General features: G+C 38.7%; 1 protein-coding gene across 19 annotated transcripts in view; it reads left to right on the top strand.

Annotated features, from left to right (window-relative positions):
- NBEAL1 (neurobeachin like 1) overlaps positions 1–16,936 on the top strand; it is a 197,675-nt gene that overhangs the window by 73,679 nt on the left and 107,060 nt on the right. For 11 of the 19 annotated variants that reach the window (XR_016231935.1, XR_016231936.1, XR_016231937.1 and 8 more), the window contains 3 exons: positions 1,112–1,418; positions 3,096–3,202; positions 14,655–14,741. Coding sequence is in view for 6 of the 19 variants with exons in the window: in XM_051849252.3 (XP_051705212.3) it covers positions 1,112–1,418; positions 3,096–3,202; positions 14,655–14,741 (501 nt within the window). In the remaining 13 variants the exon portion in view is untranslated. Of the gene's footprint in view, positions 1–1,111; positions 1,419–3,095; positions 3,203–14,524; positions 14,605–14,654; positions 14,742–16,936 lie in introns of those variants that run through there. The other 8 variants (XM_089330021.1, XM_089330024.1, XM_089330028.1 and 5 more) reach the window with 2 other exon arrangements.

Here is a 16,936-nt window from a genome sequence, read left to right as displayed (position 1 = left end):
AGTCAGTAAAGCAGTAGACAGTGTTTGTGCTAGTGAAAATAAAGCCAAATGTATCAGATTTATGATTTGCCATAAAGAGCAGTTAATCATACAGTTGTGGTAACTTAGGTTACTTGTGTTTATAGAATCAGAGCCAAGTAAATCATTATATACATCTATGTGTGTGTGTATATATATATATGTGTGTGTGTGTGTAAATCAGTTGGTACGGATTAGCTTTAACCAACAGAAAATCTGAGAGAGACTACCAAATTGAGGGAGGGTGTTTGGTTTTTCTTTTGTTTTTATGCATACTTAAGAAATCCAGATATATAGGTAGTTCTGGGCTAATCCAGCAGCTCAGTGACAACATCAGTAACACTGGTCCTTTGATATTTTGTTCTGCTATCTGTAACTTGTTGCTTTAATTCTTGGGTTTCTTGTGATATAAAGGTGACTCCAGGCATTATGTCTACATTCAAGGTTGAACAAGGTGAGAGGGCCAAGGGCCAAGGGTCCTTCCCCATGATAATTTTGACCAGAACTGGGTCACATAGATATCCATATCTTCCAGGGAAGGTAGAACATGAATTTTTTTTGAAGATTTATTTATTTATTTGAAAGAGTTACACAGAGAGAGAAGGAGAGGCAGAATGAGAGAGGTCTTCCATCTGCTGATTCACTCCCCAAATGGTCGTAAATGCTAGAGTTGCGCTGATCCGAAGCCAGGAGTCAGCTTCTTCCAGTTCTCCCATGCATGTGCAGGGGCCCAAGGACTTGGGCCATCTTCTACTGCTTTCCCAGGCCATAGCAGAGCGCTAGATAGGAAGTGGAGCAGCTGGGACTCGAACTGGCGCCCATATGGGATGCCGGCACTGCAGGCGGAGCCTTACCCGCTACGCCACAGCACTGGCCCCAAAAGTGAATTTTCTGTGGTGGTGAAGAAGAGAAGACTTAATAGGTATAAAACACTAGCAGTTTCTGTCAAAGTTTCTATTGAGTTTTTAAATATGTTTATCTGTTAAAATGAAAATTGTTTACAGATTTATTAAATTTACATTTGTGGTTGCAAAGATAATAATATTTGATTCTGGTTTGAGGTTCATTTTTATTTAAATGTTTAATGTTTCAGAGGAATGCTCTGCAAGCAATTTCTCCGGCCACCATGGAAGTTCTTATGCGAGTTTTGGCAGATTGTGATTCCTGGGAGGATGGAGATCCTGAAGAAGTGGGTAGGAAGATAGAACTAACCCTGAAGTGCCTTACGGAAGTGGTGCATATACTTCTCACAAGCAGCTCTGACCAGCGTCAAGTGGAAACTAGTACAATTTTGGAGAATTATTTTAAATTGTTAAATTCAGATCATTCAGCTTTACCCAAACAAAGGAGATCTAGACAGTGGGAAAGCCGGTTCATAGCTCTCCAGATCAAAATGCTGAGTAAGTATTCCATGGAGACAGTTTGCTGTGGGTCTCATATTTACTTTCATATTCCCCACTTTAATTTCAAGTACATGGCTGTTATATGGAAAGTATTGATTGATTTAGATATTATGTGACTGTTTAGATATTGACTTCCAAATAATTAATATAGAATTGATTTGTCTGTAACATCTTTATCTGAAACAATGATAGTCAAGGCCCTATATTCTGTCTTGAAAATATAAACAACTAAACACATCAATACTAAAAGGAAAATCAGCCATGACTTCAAAATTTTAGAAGTAAAATTTTAGAAACTTTTAACTGATGGCAAAAGGACATACAGCCAGTTTGTATGTCTCTCTGACATCTCCGGCTAAGTCCCTTTAGTCTTTCCTTCTTCTAGCCATCTTCTGTTTTTGTTGTTTTTCCTCAAGACCTCTGTGTATGTGTGTCTTTGTTTCTCTTTCCCTCTCTCTGTGCTGGTTGTTTTGCTTTACTTTGTCTTTATTTACACCTCTCTATATGATTTCTTATTGTATTCCCATGTTAGACATTAAGTACAAATATTATTAACTGATAACATAGTTCCTTACTATAGAAATAAAATATGTTTGTTACAGCTAAACTAGGAAATTTGGATAAATAGAAGAAAATAAGTTCTTTATAGCCTGGCACTGAGATATAATCTTTACTGGTTTGATGCGTAGCTTCTAGAGGGTAAAAATGCTTTTATATGTTTGTGTATATGTGATATCCATTTAAAAATAATAAGGATCAAGAAGTCTTGTTGAACATGATCCACTACAACATTCATTTGTGTAGGAAAATAAGACTCATATGGTTTTCATTATATTATATAATGCCATATTATATAGTTATAAGTTTATAAGGAATTTTGAGTCTGTATTGAATAGACTTTTAAGAGCTGTGTTATTGCCTGTGCCAGATGTCCTTTATTTTTAGATGAGTATGTCCCTTTAGTAGGAAATGTGAGCAAAACATTGTCACAAATGGATCACTTACCTGTGTCTCATTTTCAAAATGGCCATATGTTAATTTTTTTTTTTTGAGAGGCAGAGTGGACAGTGAGAGAGAGACAGAGAGAAAGGTCTTCCTTTGCCGTTGGTTCACCCTCCAATGGCTGCTGCAGCCGGCGCACCGCGCTGATCCGATGGCAGGAGCCAGGTACTTATCCTGGTCTCCCATGGGGTGCAGGGCCCAAGCACTTGGGCCATCCTCCACTGCACTCCCTGGCCACAGCAGAGAGCTGGCCTGGAAGAGGGGCAACCGGGACTAGAACCCGGTGTGCCGGCGCCGCAGGGGGCCTATGTTAATTTGATAGTATATAAGTTAAACTGTGTTCCCAGACATAGGCAGTTATTGTTTATTAATGATAAGTTGGGCACCACAGTTGATTAGACTTGAGCCTGATGATAGAAAAACAGCTAAATAAATCTCTGGGAAATGTATGTTACTTATATATAAATTTTGAATATTTTAAATAAGTGTAAAATTTTTTACTTTTCCTATCAAATAGTAATTATAGATTTGGTATTTTACTGTTTATCCCTATTAATTCCTAATTAATTTACATCTGCTTTGTCAATTGAAAAATTTCAATTAAAAATATGTATGAGTGTATGATTTCAAATTTTCACTTTTACATAGGTGATTTTGTGTTTATTTTCTTAGATACCATCACCGCCATGTTAGATTGTACAGATAGGCCTGTACTTCAGGCCATTTTTCTTAACAGTAATTGCTTTGAACATCTCATACGACTGCTACAGAACTGCAAGGTATTTTTCTGTTACTATTATTGTCTATGATTTTAAGAAGCTATTGTTTTGGTTATTTTTTATTTCAAATTTGTGCATATAATTATTATTTTATGGTATTTGTGTTTTCATTCAATCATGTAACCAAATTTTATCTTGAAGCTAATATCATATCATTTGTAATTATCTAAATACTTTTTAAAAAAGATTTATTTATTTATTTGAAAGAGTTACGCAGAGAAAGGGAGAGTCAGAGAGAGGGAGAGAAAGAGAGTGAAAGAGAGATCTTCTATCCACTGGTTGACACCCCAGATTGTGCAATGGCCAGGTATGAACCAGGCTGAAACCATGAGCTCGGGAGTTTCTTCTCGGTCTCCCACATGGGTGCAGAGGTCCAAGGACATGGACCATCCTCTGTTGCTTTCCCAGGAGTGTTAGCAGGTTGCTAAATCGGAAATGGAGCAGCTACGACATAGACTGGCACCCAAATGGAATGCCGGTGTCATAGGTGGCAGCTTCACCCACTGTGCCACAATGCCAGCCCCTTTTTGATGTCTTTAAACCATATACTAATACTAATACAAACAAAATTTTAAGCAGCCACCTTCTTGCTGCTATTTTAGTGTCAAGATTACCCCCTAGCATTTGTTTAGAGATTATAAAAGTTATTGCAGACTTGTAAAAACCTTATTATTCTCATGAGTAGATTTTAACATTATAAAATTGTGTTTTTCAGTGTAAAAGTATTTTGATAACAAAATACAAGAGTTGGAGAGCAGATTGTATAAACTGAATAATACAAATGCTAAGGAGCAAAAGCGCAAAGGGAAAACTTGACTGCTTATTTTTACAAGTGAAGTACACCACATTCTGACTTTATTTAAGAAAAATAACACACATAAGGAAAAGAATGCCTTTGATTAACCAAATGTAAAGAAATAGAAAAAAGAATTCACACCCTTTGTTAAAAGGTTAGCAATCTCTTGGCGTCCAACTCTTTTTTCCTCTTTTTTTCTGCTACTTAGTATAGTAAACATTTTCTCTCCTTTAAAAATAAACAATGACAAAAAGACTATAGGTAAGTTTTATTTCCTATACCCTTTTAAAATGTAATCCGCCTCCCATCTGCTTGAAAGGCAGAACAACAGAAAAAGAGAGATCCCCGTCTACTGGTTCATTCCCCAAATGCCCACAACTAGTGCTCTGCCAGGCTAAAGCCAGGAAACTGCAACTCCGTTTGGGTCTCCCAGATAAGTGGCAGGGCCCAAGCACTTGAACTGTTATCTGCTGCCTCCCAGGATGCAGTAGATCAGAAGCAGAGATGCTAGGACTTGAACTGGGCACTCCAGTATGGGATGCAGGTGTCCCCATTGGCAGCCTAACCTGTTTGCCACCATATTGACCCCTGCTTTACATTTTATGTGCTATACTTTTAAAAGAGTCATCTGGATGTGTTTGGTGCAGCAGTTATGGCACTGCTGGAGGTGCCTGCATCCTGTAATGGAATGCCTGGTTTGGAATCCTGTCTCCACTCTTGATTTAATTTCCTGCTAATATGCATGTTGGGATGCAGCAGGTGATGGGTCAGGAAATTGGCACCCTGCCACCCATGTGGGAGACCCAGATTGAGTTACAGCCTGTGGCTTCAGCCTGGCCTAACCCTGACAGTTATGGTCATTTGGGGTATAAACCAGCAGATAGTATACTGGGTTATGTGAATTTTGCTTTGGTAGTAAATATTTAATTGTAAAATTTAATAACCGTCCCACTGCCACAGGAACTATTATCTAAAAACTTTGAGCTTATAGGGAATTATTTGATAAGACATAAAGGGAAAAACAAAGGCAATGAAAAATACTTGAGGCATACAAATGCTGACTGTGACACCGCTGGTCAGACTGCTCTTGAGGCATTTGTTCCAAAGTGCTTCATCTCCAAATTGCTTGTGTTTTGCTCCTTGTTTTCTCAAATTGACATAATTTCCTCCACGTAGAAATTTGTTTGTGCTGCCAACAAAAGACACCCTTAAAGTCTATGGAAATGTCAGACAACTAGTATGTCTGCTAGGAACTATCACACAATTATTCTCACCTAATTGAGATTGTTTGCTTCCTAATTCTTAGGTATGATATGGTCCCCTGTAGCTCCAAATAAAAGATAGAATGTGTCGGTATTGGCTCTGGAGTATTTTGAGAGTTAGGACAGACTTGGATGGAGTTCCATTCATTTAAAATTTTATCTGGCTTCTGCTTCTGCATTTCCATTGAAACTGTTTAATCAACGTCATTGAAAACTTTGTAGTTTCCCCGTCTAATGGACTTTAGTTTTTATCTTAGCTCATGCTTGTTTGTGACTTTTAATCATTCCCTCCTTGAAATATTGAAGATAGACACACACTTACTCTTTTTTCCTTGTATAATTTTTTTTCCGTGTGTCACTTCCTACTCTTAAGTCTCTTTAGAATATTCCCTTTCTAAAAATGCTGACATTACCTGTTTGATCTTAGGTGCTTTTTGTTTTCTTAATTTGCTTATCCTTGGGATATTGTCAACTATGTGCACAGCTTTAGATATCATTTATAGTCCTCCAGTGTTTTGTTTCTAAAGCTTGTCTTTCAGGTCTCAGAAAAATCAAATATATCACATCTAAAGTGGACTAGATCATGCCTTCCTCTGTCATCCCCCAGCTGCTGTTTCTGTATTTCCAGTTCCAGTCTGAGGCACCATTACCTTCTCAGTTTCTCAGGGGAGAGACTTGAGAATCAGTCTAGACCTTTCCTTTCCTTTTCCATATTTGCTTGTGTCACCAGCTTCTGACAATTTTACTTTTTAAATACCTCTCAAATGCAGCCTTTCATTCATGTGGCTCCTTTATTTCAGAGCCTTCTTGCCAGATTATTATAATATTTTCTTAATTGCTCTGTAACTGTTTGGTCTTATTCTCTTCCACACTGAAGCCAAAACCACCTTTTTATTTATTTATTTTATTTATTTATTTTTGACAGGCAGAGTTAGACAGTGAGAGAGAGAGAGAGAGACAGAGAGAAAGTCTTCCTTTTTCTGTTGGTTCACCCCACAAATGGCTGCCAGAACCAGTGCGCTGTGCCAATCCAAAGCCAGGAGCCAGGTGCTTCCTCCTGCTCTCCTATGTGGGTGCAGGGCCCAAGCACTTGGGCCATCCTTCACTGCCTTCCCGGGCCACAGCAGAGAGCTGGACTGGAAGAGGAGCAACCAGGACAGAATCCAGTGCCCCAACCGGGACTGGAACCCGGAGTGCCAGCACCACAGGCAGAGGATTAGCCAAGTGAGCCGTGGCGCCGGCCCAAAACCACCTTTTTAACACACTGATGTCATCATAACAGTCTGTTGTTTAAAATGTCCTCTGCAGGCTATTAAACCAGTTGAGTGATCTTTTAAGTCTCTACCATGATTTGCACCAAGGCCCTAAGAAATTTGGCTCAGAAATCTATGTCCTGAGCCTTTTATTATTACATAAGCCCTATTAAACCCTTCATGGTCCTTGAACCAGTCATGCTTATTCTTGCTTATTTGTCTCCTTGATGTAGTTATAGCTACTTGAAGTACTTTCTCTCCTGTTCTTTTTTTTTTTTTTCTTCTTTTAAATTTTCCAAAATTTTACTTTAAGACCTCACATCCACTGGTTCATTCCTCAAATGCCTGCAGCACCTGCAATTGGGTTGGGTGGTGTAACCAGGAGTTGGTTACTCAATATAGATCTCCCACTTGAGTGGCAGGAACCCACCCACTTGAGCCATCATCTGCTGCCTTCCAGTGTCCGCGTTGGTTGGAAGCTGGAGTCAGGAGCTGGAGCCAGGAATCAAACCCAGGCATTCCCATAGGAAGCATAGGCTTCTTTACTGCAAGGCTAGACAATTGCTGTTCTATTCATCTTCTGCTGCTTCTCCTTTTTTTTTCTTTTTTTAATAATCGTAATATTCTCTGGTTTGCTAGATTTAGATTCAGATAGATCTATGTTTTTGGTCCCTGTAGTGCCTATTAGAAGTCTGTAGAGTGACACTTAGACTTTTTGTATTTCATATAAACGGTGAACTATTTAAAGATAAATATTCTGACTTGAATCTTTCCTTTCCCATCATTAGGTCTTTGGCACACAGTGGAAGCTTAATAAATAAAATTGGATTCATTAATATTAAAGTTGGGGACTTGGAACAGTAGTATTACAAAGGTTGGGACAGCAGTAGAGATACTAGAAATAAAATGTATTTAGTTTGAAGTTTTGCTTAACTGTACAACTCTCGGGGCACAAAAGCACCTCTCGGGGCCAGCACTGTGGTATGGTGGGTAAAGCCGTGTGATGCTGGGGTCCTAGATAGAGAACCAGCAGCTCCACTTCCCATCCAGCTCCCTACCAATTTGCCTAGGAAAGCAGCAGAGGATGGCCCAGTGCTTGGGCCCCTGAACCCATGTGGGAGATCTGGAGGAGGCTACTGCCTCTTGGCTTCGGACTGGTCCAACCCCAGTGCTGTGGCCATTTGGGGAGTGAGCCAGCAGATGTAGAATTTCTGTTTGTCTCCTCTTCTCTCTTTGTAACTCTGACTTTCAAATAAGTAAATTTTATTTTTTTTAAAAAAAAGCACTTGTTTTCTCATTTTCACCATTGTAGTACCTGGCCCTTATTTCAAAAGTATTATTATTATATAAGCTGATTTCAAAAGTATTAGAATAGCAGCATTGTAGGTTAAATGATATAAACTATAAGGGAGATTACTCTCCTTTTATGTAGAAATGTTAAGGTTTTAAACTGCCTGGTGTGATATGTATTGGAGCATGACTGATGTGAAAGTTAGGGATCATTGTTAACAAATTTGAGGTATAAAATTCAAAAGAAGAACAGTGATCTTTGATAGCTGTTAAGGATATGAGGGCAGTGATATAATTACTATGTTTTTCAAAATATTAACTTTTGTTTGCAGCATCAAATGTTTTCAGCATTTTTCTCTAGGATATCGTGGATGTTACAGTAGATTAATTTGCTTGTGTTAGATGAATAAATGTACTCACATCTCTGCTTTTGTTTCTTTTCTGAAAGTAATTCTTTTTATTTTCAGTATTAACCTTCAAAGGAATAAAATGTAATTGGTAAGAAGTATTGTCTGCTGCCACTTTGAAGAAAATGTTCTAAGGTCAAATTGCAGAAAAACCTTTCTTTCTTTAGCAGTGAACATATCCTGAGACAACTACCCATGAAATAATTTAAAACAGCTATATGGGAGATTAGTATTTTTTCTTTTTTTTTTTTTCTTAAAGATTTATTTTATTTATTTGAAAGACAGAGTTACAGAGAGAAGTAGATTCAGAGAGAGAGGTCTTCTATCCGCTGGTTCACTCCTCAGATGGCTGCAACGGCTGGAACTGCACTGATCCAAACCAGGAGCCAGGAGCTTCTTCTAAGTCTCCACATGAGTGCAGGGGCCCAAAGACTTGGATCATCTTCTGCTGCTTTCCAGGCCATAGCAGAGAGCTGGATCGGAAGAGGAGCAGCCTGGACTAGAACTGGCACCCATATGGGATGCTGGTGCCTCAGGCCAGGGCAAACCTGCTGTGCCACAGTGCTGGCCCCAGGAGATAATTTTCTGATACATGGATTGGCATTTTAAAATATTTTTTTAGGGGCCAGCTTTGTGGCCATAGTAGGTTGAGCTGCTGCCTGTAACGCTAGCATCGCATGTGGGCACTGGGATGAGTCCTGGCTGCTCCACTTCTGATCCAGCTCCCTGCTAACTTGCTGAGGGAAGCTGCAGAAGATGGCTCAAGTCCTGGGGCTCCTGAACCCATGTGGGAGACCTGTAGGAAGTTCATGACTTCAGCTTGGCCTAGCACTGACCATTGCAACCATTTGGGGAGTAAACAAGTGAATGGAAGACCTTTCTCTGTCTCTCCCTCTTTATCTCTAATTCTGCTTTTCAAATACATCAAATAAATCTTTAAAAATAAATAAATAAATAAATAAATACTTATTTAAAGTAATTGTTACCACATAATTGGTGTGAATGTAATTTTACTTCATCTTAGAATTTGTCATGTGAGAAACAGCATTTATTGTTTTTGAAGGTAAAGCTAGCTTTTTTTTTGCTATGAAAATGTTGTCTTTGAGAAAAAAATTCTGAGTATAGAAAGATGAATTAATTAGGCCCCCAAGTCTCTGCTTATGGAACTCAGATATGATCAATACATCTTTGATATGGACCTTACTTTTTTTTGTTACAGTTATGATGATGATGAGCTGATAATTTATTCTTTCTAGTATGCTGTAGGCCCAAATTTCTTTTTTTTTTTTTTTAAAGATTTTTATTTATTTATTTGAGAGGTAGAGTTACAGCGAGAGAGAGACAGAGAGAAAGGACCTCCTTCTGTTTGTTCACTCCTCAGATAGCAGCAACAGCTGGAGCTGTGCCGATCTGAAGCCAGGAGCCAGGAGCCTCCTCCAGGTCTCCCATGTGGGTACAGTGCCCCAAGGACTTGGGCTATCTTCCACTGCTCTCTCATGCCATAGCAGAGAGCTGGATTGGAACTGGAGCAGCCGGGACTCAAACCGGCGCCCATATGGGGTGCAAGCACCCCAGGCGGAGGATTAACCTACTGTGCCATGGCGCCAGCCCCAGCCCAGATTTCTTAAAATTTTTATCTGGAAGCTTGCTGACCACCATGGCTTTTTAAGTTAATTGTTTGATACTACTTATTTTGTTTTGAAACAGGAAATCCTGCAGAAGAAACCCAGTAGTCTCCCTTATTTCAGGAATATTTTTGTTAGAATCACTATAAATTCATCATTATACATTATTGTAATTAAATCTTTTAAACAAGGAGAAACTTTCAAATAAGCTTCCCAACTTATACATTATACAAATGAGAGAAAATATCCTAAGGCATTAAGTGATTAATACAAGGTCAATATTAATAAATGACCTGGGATCTCTTACTTTGGTTTTCTGACTCTTAAGTCCATTCTAAGGTATTAGTTTCTGATTGTATTACTAGTTTTCTTATTGTATTACATAATGTCACTTTTTAGTCAGTAGAAAAATAAATTTTTTATACATTAAATACAGGAGAATTACAGGTTTTAGTGATACACAAACATTTTATGGACATGGTTGTTACCTTTCCTGAAACATAAAAATGTATGAAGTTTTGTGAAAACTTAAGTCTCCATATGTATGTGTGTGGTGGTACAGATTTCCATGATTGCTTTCTTTTAACTTTTTATTGTTAGTAATGAATGAATCTTTTTTTTTAAAGACTTATTTTTATTTATTTGAAAGACAGTTATAGAGAGAGAGAGAGAGGTCCTCTATTCCGTTGGTTCACTCCCCAAATGACCACAATTGATCCAAAGCCAGGAGCTTCTTCCAGGTCTCCCATGTGGCACAGGGGCCCAAGGAGTTGGGCCATCTTCCACTGCTTTACCAGGCCACAGCAGAGAGCTGGCTCAGAGTGGAGCAGCCAGGACACAAACCAGTGCCCATGTGGGCCGCCAGCACCGCAGGCTGGTGCTTTAACCCGCTGCACCACAGCGCCAGCTCCAAATCTTTTATTTTGTATTTTACATTTGTATAGTTTCTAAACAGTTTTGCTGTTTAAACACGTAGGCCCATATTAAACATTGTCAGGCAATTAAGCTGAAAGTATCATAAACAATTTGTGAATCAGATGGAAAACCTTAAGCTGACTGCTAAAGTTTCCGAGCCTTCTTTTTGCATAGATCCAATAACCAGTCTATGAATGAATTTACTGTTTGTGTAAAGCCTTCTGAACTAGGCAAAATGAGTTTTCTCATACCATTAAGTACTTACAACATGACTCAGTGTAACGTACATTTTTTTAAGATTTATTTATTTATTTGAAAGGCAGAGTTAGAATTGCATAGGGAGAGAGAGAGAGAGAGAGAGAGAGAGAGAGAGAGAGAGAGAGACATCATCCATCTGCTAGTTCGCTCCCCAATGGCCTCAGCAGCCAGAGCTGGGTGAACTGAAGTCAGGATCCAGGAGCTTCTTCTGGATCTCTCACATGTATGCAGGACTTGGGCTGTCTTCTACTGCCTTCTCAGGTGCATTAGCAGGGAACTGGATGCGAAGTGGAGCAGCCAGGACTTGAACCATCCCCATATGGGTTGCCAGCACTGCAGGCAGCAGCTTTACCTGCTATACCACAGCACCGGCTCCTGAATCATACATTTAACTTTAAACATGTAACTGCTATTTTGCTTTACAGTACTTTGAAGATGTTGTTTGAATTAATGTAAAAATCTTCTGAAGCACTAGAAGATATTTGAATTAATGAGAAGAAAAAAAACCCCACAGTATGTTTTTAGTATCAAGAAAAGGAATTTCAAATCATTACACGATTTATAGAATTCTGCCAAAATCTTGGTTTTTCCATTTCTTAGGGTAGGTTTATAGAAATACAGGGACTTGTTTAAGGAGTAGGAACTTTAAAGATTCTGCATACAGATTACTATATTTCTTTCTAGATAGACTTTAATCATCTTTAATTTCATCATCTTTGAGCTGTCCTGTTTCCCAGCAACTAGGTTATATGGCTTATTTGTACTCTTTAGATCTTAGTTGATAATAATGATGCCATTTTCATTTAAGTCCCTGCTAGATGCCAGATGTGCTAATAAACTAGCATGAGTTATTTAATTTAATATTTACAGTTACAAGATGAACTATTCCCATTTTTGAGAAAACAAGGTTGGAGAAATTAATTAGCGTTCCTTTAACATCTCACTGGTAGTAAATAGCATAATCAAGATTCAAACCAAGTCCAAAGCCTGTACAAGGATACTTTAGAAAGTTAGTGGAAATGCAATTAAAAGATAAGTTTGTTTTGGTGCAGCAATATTGTAAGTCCATGCATAATCTTTTTCTTTTTAAGACCCCTTACATTGTATACACTGCTATCACTCTATTTGTCATGCTTATTTATTTATTTTGAAAGTAAGAGTTGTATAGAGAGAGGGAGAGACAAGGGAAAGGGATGGGGGTCTTCCATCTACTGATTCACTCCCCTAGATGGCTGTAATGGCCAGCGCTAAGTCAGCTTGAAGCTAGGAACCAGTAGCATTTATTTATTTGTTTTGTATTCGTTCATTCATTCGTTCATTCATTTTTTAAGGAATACAAATCTCATAAGTACAACTTTAGGAGTATAGTTATTCTCACCATACCCACCCTCCCACTTATACTCCCACTCCTCCCCCTATTACCTCTCCCCTTCCCAGTCCCATTCTCCATTAAGATTAATTTTCAGTTAACATTGTTAATTGAAGACCTGCTCTATACTAAGTAAAGATTTCAACAATTTGCCCCCCCCCACACACAGAAACTGTTTTTGAGATCTAGTTTTACAGCTAATTCTCATAATACAACTCATTGAAAACAGAGGTCCTGCATAGGGAGTTGGTGCACAGTGACTCCTGTTGTTAATTTAACAAGTAACACTCTTAAGTGTGATGTCAGTGACCACCTGAGGCCCTGGACATGATCTGCCTAGGCTATGGAAGCCTTTTGAATCCATAAACTCCATCAATATTTAGACAAGGCCATAAGCAAAGTGGAAGTTCTCTCCTTCCTTTAGAGAAAAGTACATCCTTCTTTTTTTTTTTTATTTTTTATTTATTTATTTATTTTTTTTTGACAGGCAGAGTGGACAGTGAGAGAGAGAGACAGAGAGAGAAAGGTCTTCCTTTTGCCGTTGGTTCACCCTCCAATGGCCGCCGCTGCAGCCGGCGCACCGCGCTGATCCGATGGCAGGAGCCAGGAGCCAGGTGCTTTTCCTGGTCTCCCATGGGGTGCAGGGCCCAAGCACCTGGGCCATCCTCCACTGCACTCCCTGGCCATAGCAGAGAGCTGGCCTGGAAGAGGGGCAACCGGGACAGAATCCGGCGCCCCGACCGGGACTAGAGCCCGGTGTGCCGGCGCCGCAAGGTGGAGGATTAGCCTAGTGAGCCACGGCGCCGGCCAGTACATCCTTCTTTGATGGCCACTTCTTTCCACTGAGGTCTCACAGAGACCCTTCATGTAGAACATTTTTTGCCACAGTGTGTTGGCTTTCCATGCCTGAAATGCTCTCATGGGCTTTTCAGGCAGACTTGGAAGCCTTAAGGGCTGATTCTGAGGTCAAAGTGCTACTTAAAGCAATTGTCATTCTATGGACTGCTTCCCATGTTGGAACATTCTCTCCTTTTTAATTCTATCTATTATTATTTTCAGACACTTGATCCTATTTATATGATCACTTTAACACTTTATCTATGTTCATTTTAACACTTAATATGATCACCTTAACACTTAAGATGGCATTTTTACCAGCTAGTTTAATGGGATTTGGGGTTCCATGACAAGTTTTAAACTGTACCCTTAGAAGTAAGTCCATAGAAATGTATGCAGAACTAGACAGTATTACAGTTAGAAACTTCCTCCTCCTTCTCTTATTCCCACTCTTACTATTTTTTTACTGAGATCTATTTTCAGTTGACTTTATACACAAATGATTAACTCTGTGTTAAGGAACCAGCAGCTTTTTCCAGGTCTCCCATGTCAATGGCAGGGACCCAAGCACTTCCACTACTTTTCCCAGGCCATTAGCAGGGAGCTGGAGTGAAAGTGGAACAGCTGAGATTTGAACTGGTGCCCTTATGGGATGCTAGCATCACAGGCAGTGGCTTTACCTGCTACTCCACAATGCTGGCCCCTCTGTTTTATTTTATATTAGATTATTTCACAGTGTAACTGAACTTTTGGTTTCTCATTTCTGAAATATTAGACCTCCTTAAGAACTTCTTAAGTGCTGTTAATAAGCTTCTCTACCCATCTTTCTCTCCCTTTTACTCTTTCTCTCTCTTTTTTTTTTGAATTGTTTTTCCCTTACACAAAGTGTGGCCAAGATTAAGGCCTTTTGGGATGCTGATTGATTGTTTTATTTCATGCAGAAGCAGGTAATCCCCAGAAAACAAATACTTCTTGACTTTGGAGACTACTAATGTTTTAATGAAATGTGCTTGCTGAGCACTGGCATTCCTTGTAGCATACTTGAAACTCTGAGAAGTATTTTTGGAAAGAAAATCTTTTTAAAGTTGGTTTAAGGCCATTTCACAAACTTACTTGACTGAACCCATACTGTGCATTATTTGATACAGTATCTTTAGTCTATTTCAGTAGAAGCTTTATGTCTTTTCTGTGAGGCCTCTCTGCTAATTCTGTAATAATTTAGTAATATTAACTAATTCTAATCAATTACATAGTATATAAAACTAATATTATTTTGTAATCCCAAAGCAACTAATCTTCAGTTTCTGAAAGTGGTATACTTCTCAAGTGGCTTTTAAAATTTATTCTCAAGAGGCATGGAAATCCATCTAAGCTTCGTTCCTGCTTATAGGTAAAAATTTAATGTTCTGTCTCTCTTATTCTTGTCTCTGTTTTTAACAGCTATTTTTAAATGCTAGCAATAAGGTGGCAGACAAGAACCAGAAAGACCTTGCCAACAAATTACTGACAGAAATGAATGAGGACCAGGTATCTACAAAGCCTGCATCTTGTTTCAGCTGAAGTTCAAAATCAGTCAATGAGAGCACCTATTCCTGTACTTTTCGTCTTCTCTTAAAATATACAAATGTTATTTAGCTGTAATATTCATTATTTTTTGAAATAATTCAGAAATTAAAAATTCCTTTTATCTTAAGGACAAATAACTTTATGGTTGATATAAGCGATCAGCAGGATTCCATCTGTGTGTGTGTGTGTGCTCTTTTCAGTTTAAGGAGATATGAAGTACAGGAATGGCATGCCAAGATCAATGCTGTTCACCTGGTGGTGACCCCGTATTTTGGGAGCTTCCTTCTCTAAGCACTGTGGTGTATTGGGGTCTCAGGGCTTTGTGAAAATGTATGGTTGTTGTTAACATCTTGATTCTTTGCTTCTTATTGACAAGCAATGATTATAATTCAGTGGACAACTGGAATCCTGGAGGAAGGGAAATTAACTCCTCAAGGGTTAATTTAGGATAAAATTTGATAGTTTTCTGTTGCAAAAGTTCAACTCCAGATGGATATAATAAGCCCAAATATGTCATTTATGTTCTCATAATACATTAGGTAAATTTTGTTGTAGAAAAATTGCTACATATAAAATTGCTTTATTTTTCTTTCTTAATATGTTTGTGAGAATTCTCACATGATCTCTTTTGTTAACATTATTTTAATGTCTGGATTTGAAAATAAGAGTTGTATAAAAAGAAGCATTATAATTATTATTTTCTATTCTGGATGTCAAGTATCAGATTACAGAGTACTGTGTTATTTCAGATTTCTTCGAAAGTGTTAGTCCCTCTGAAGGACTACTTATATACATTAATAAAACAATTTTAATAGTCTCTTAGAAGCTTATGTTACAATTCAACATTGTAGGTGAAATGAAGTTTTTTTTCTTGCTCTCCTGGGTGAAGTGTAGCACAGATCTTATTTGTGTGGAATTCTGCTGTATGCAGAATGTTTACACCATTTTATTATTTATTACCTTTATTATATGTTAATTCTATGTAATTTTGTTTATTTTTTTAAGATTTATTTTTTTGAGAAGCAGAGAGAGAGGTCTTCCATCCGCTGGTTCAATCCCTAAATGGCTACAAGGGCTGGAACTGAGCCAGTCTGAAGCCAGGAGCCAGGAACTTCTTCCATATCTCCCATATGAGTGCAGGGACCCAAGTACTTGGGCCATCTTCCCACCGTTTCCCAGGCCATTAGCAGGGAACTGGATTGGAAGTGGAACAGCACAGGTGGAGGCTTAGCCTACTAAGCCACTGTGCCGGCCTCATAATTTTGTTTCACAACATCAACAAAAACCAAAATTCTAGAGTAAATGATTTTCCTAAAAGTGGAGAGCTAAGCTCAGCACTACTAGGATCTAAGCAGTTCTCTTTGTACTCAATTCTTTTGCTGGAATGACTTTGCTTCAGATCATAGTATATATGAGAATTCTTGAAAGGAAATTTTTAGAACTATTTTTTTTTAATTTTTTTTTTATTTTTTGACAGGCAGAGTGGACAGACTGTGGACAGACAGTGAGAGAGAGAGAGACAGAGAGAAAGTCTTCCTTTTTCTGTTGGTTCACCCCACAATGGCTGCTTGCAGCTGGCGCGCTGCGGCCGGCACACCGTGCTGATTCGAAGCCAGGAGCCAGGTGCTTCCCCTGGTTTCCCATGCAGGTGCAGGGCCCAAGCACTTGGGCCATCCTTCATTGCCTTCCCGGGCCACAGCAGAGATTTGGACTGGAAGAGGAGCAACCAGGACAGAACCGGCGCCCCAACCGGGACTAGAACCTGGTGTGCCGGCGCCACAGGCGGAGGATTAGCCTATTAAGCCACGGTGCTGGCCAGAACTATTTGTTTTTACAACATTCTGGTCCTTGTTTTGTTTCATAGTGACTGACCCTAGTATGGGTATAATAGTCATGTTCATTTTTTTAATACTGTTGCTGTTAGTTTTTTATTTTTTTCTATGAATGTACTACCCTGAAATTTAACACATTGGACAATATTAGACAAAATAGAGCTAGTTTTTATTTTCTGTAACAGCTTTTGGCATTAAAGGTTGCCTTCTCAAGAAGGATGACAGTGTTCATAGATATGTATTTCATTTTCTGTATCTGCCTCAAATTTTCCATTTTATAGGAAAATAGGTATACCTTATCATTTCTAAATATTAAGATTAATT

Source organism: Oryctolagus cuniculus, chromosome 3, assembly GCF_051225735.1.
Source record: "Oryctolagus cuniculus isolate XC-2025 breed Fujian yellow rabbit chromosome 3, ASM5122573v1, whole genome shotgun sequence".
Taxonomy (NCBI): Eukaryota; Metazoa; Chordata; class Mammalia; order Lagomorpha; family Leporidae; genus Oryctolagus; species Oryctolagus cuniculus.
Note: the sequence above shows the minus strand (reverse complement) of the source record. Positions and strands in the feature narration are given on the sequence as shown.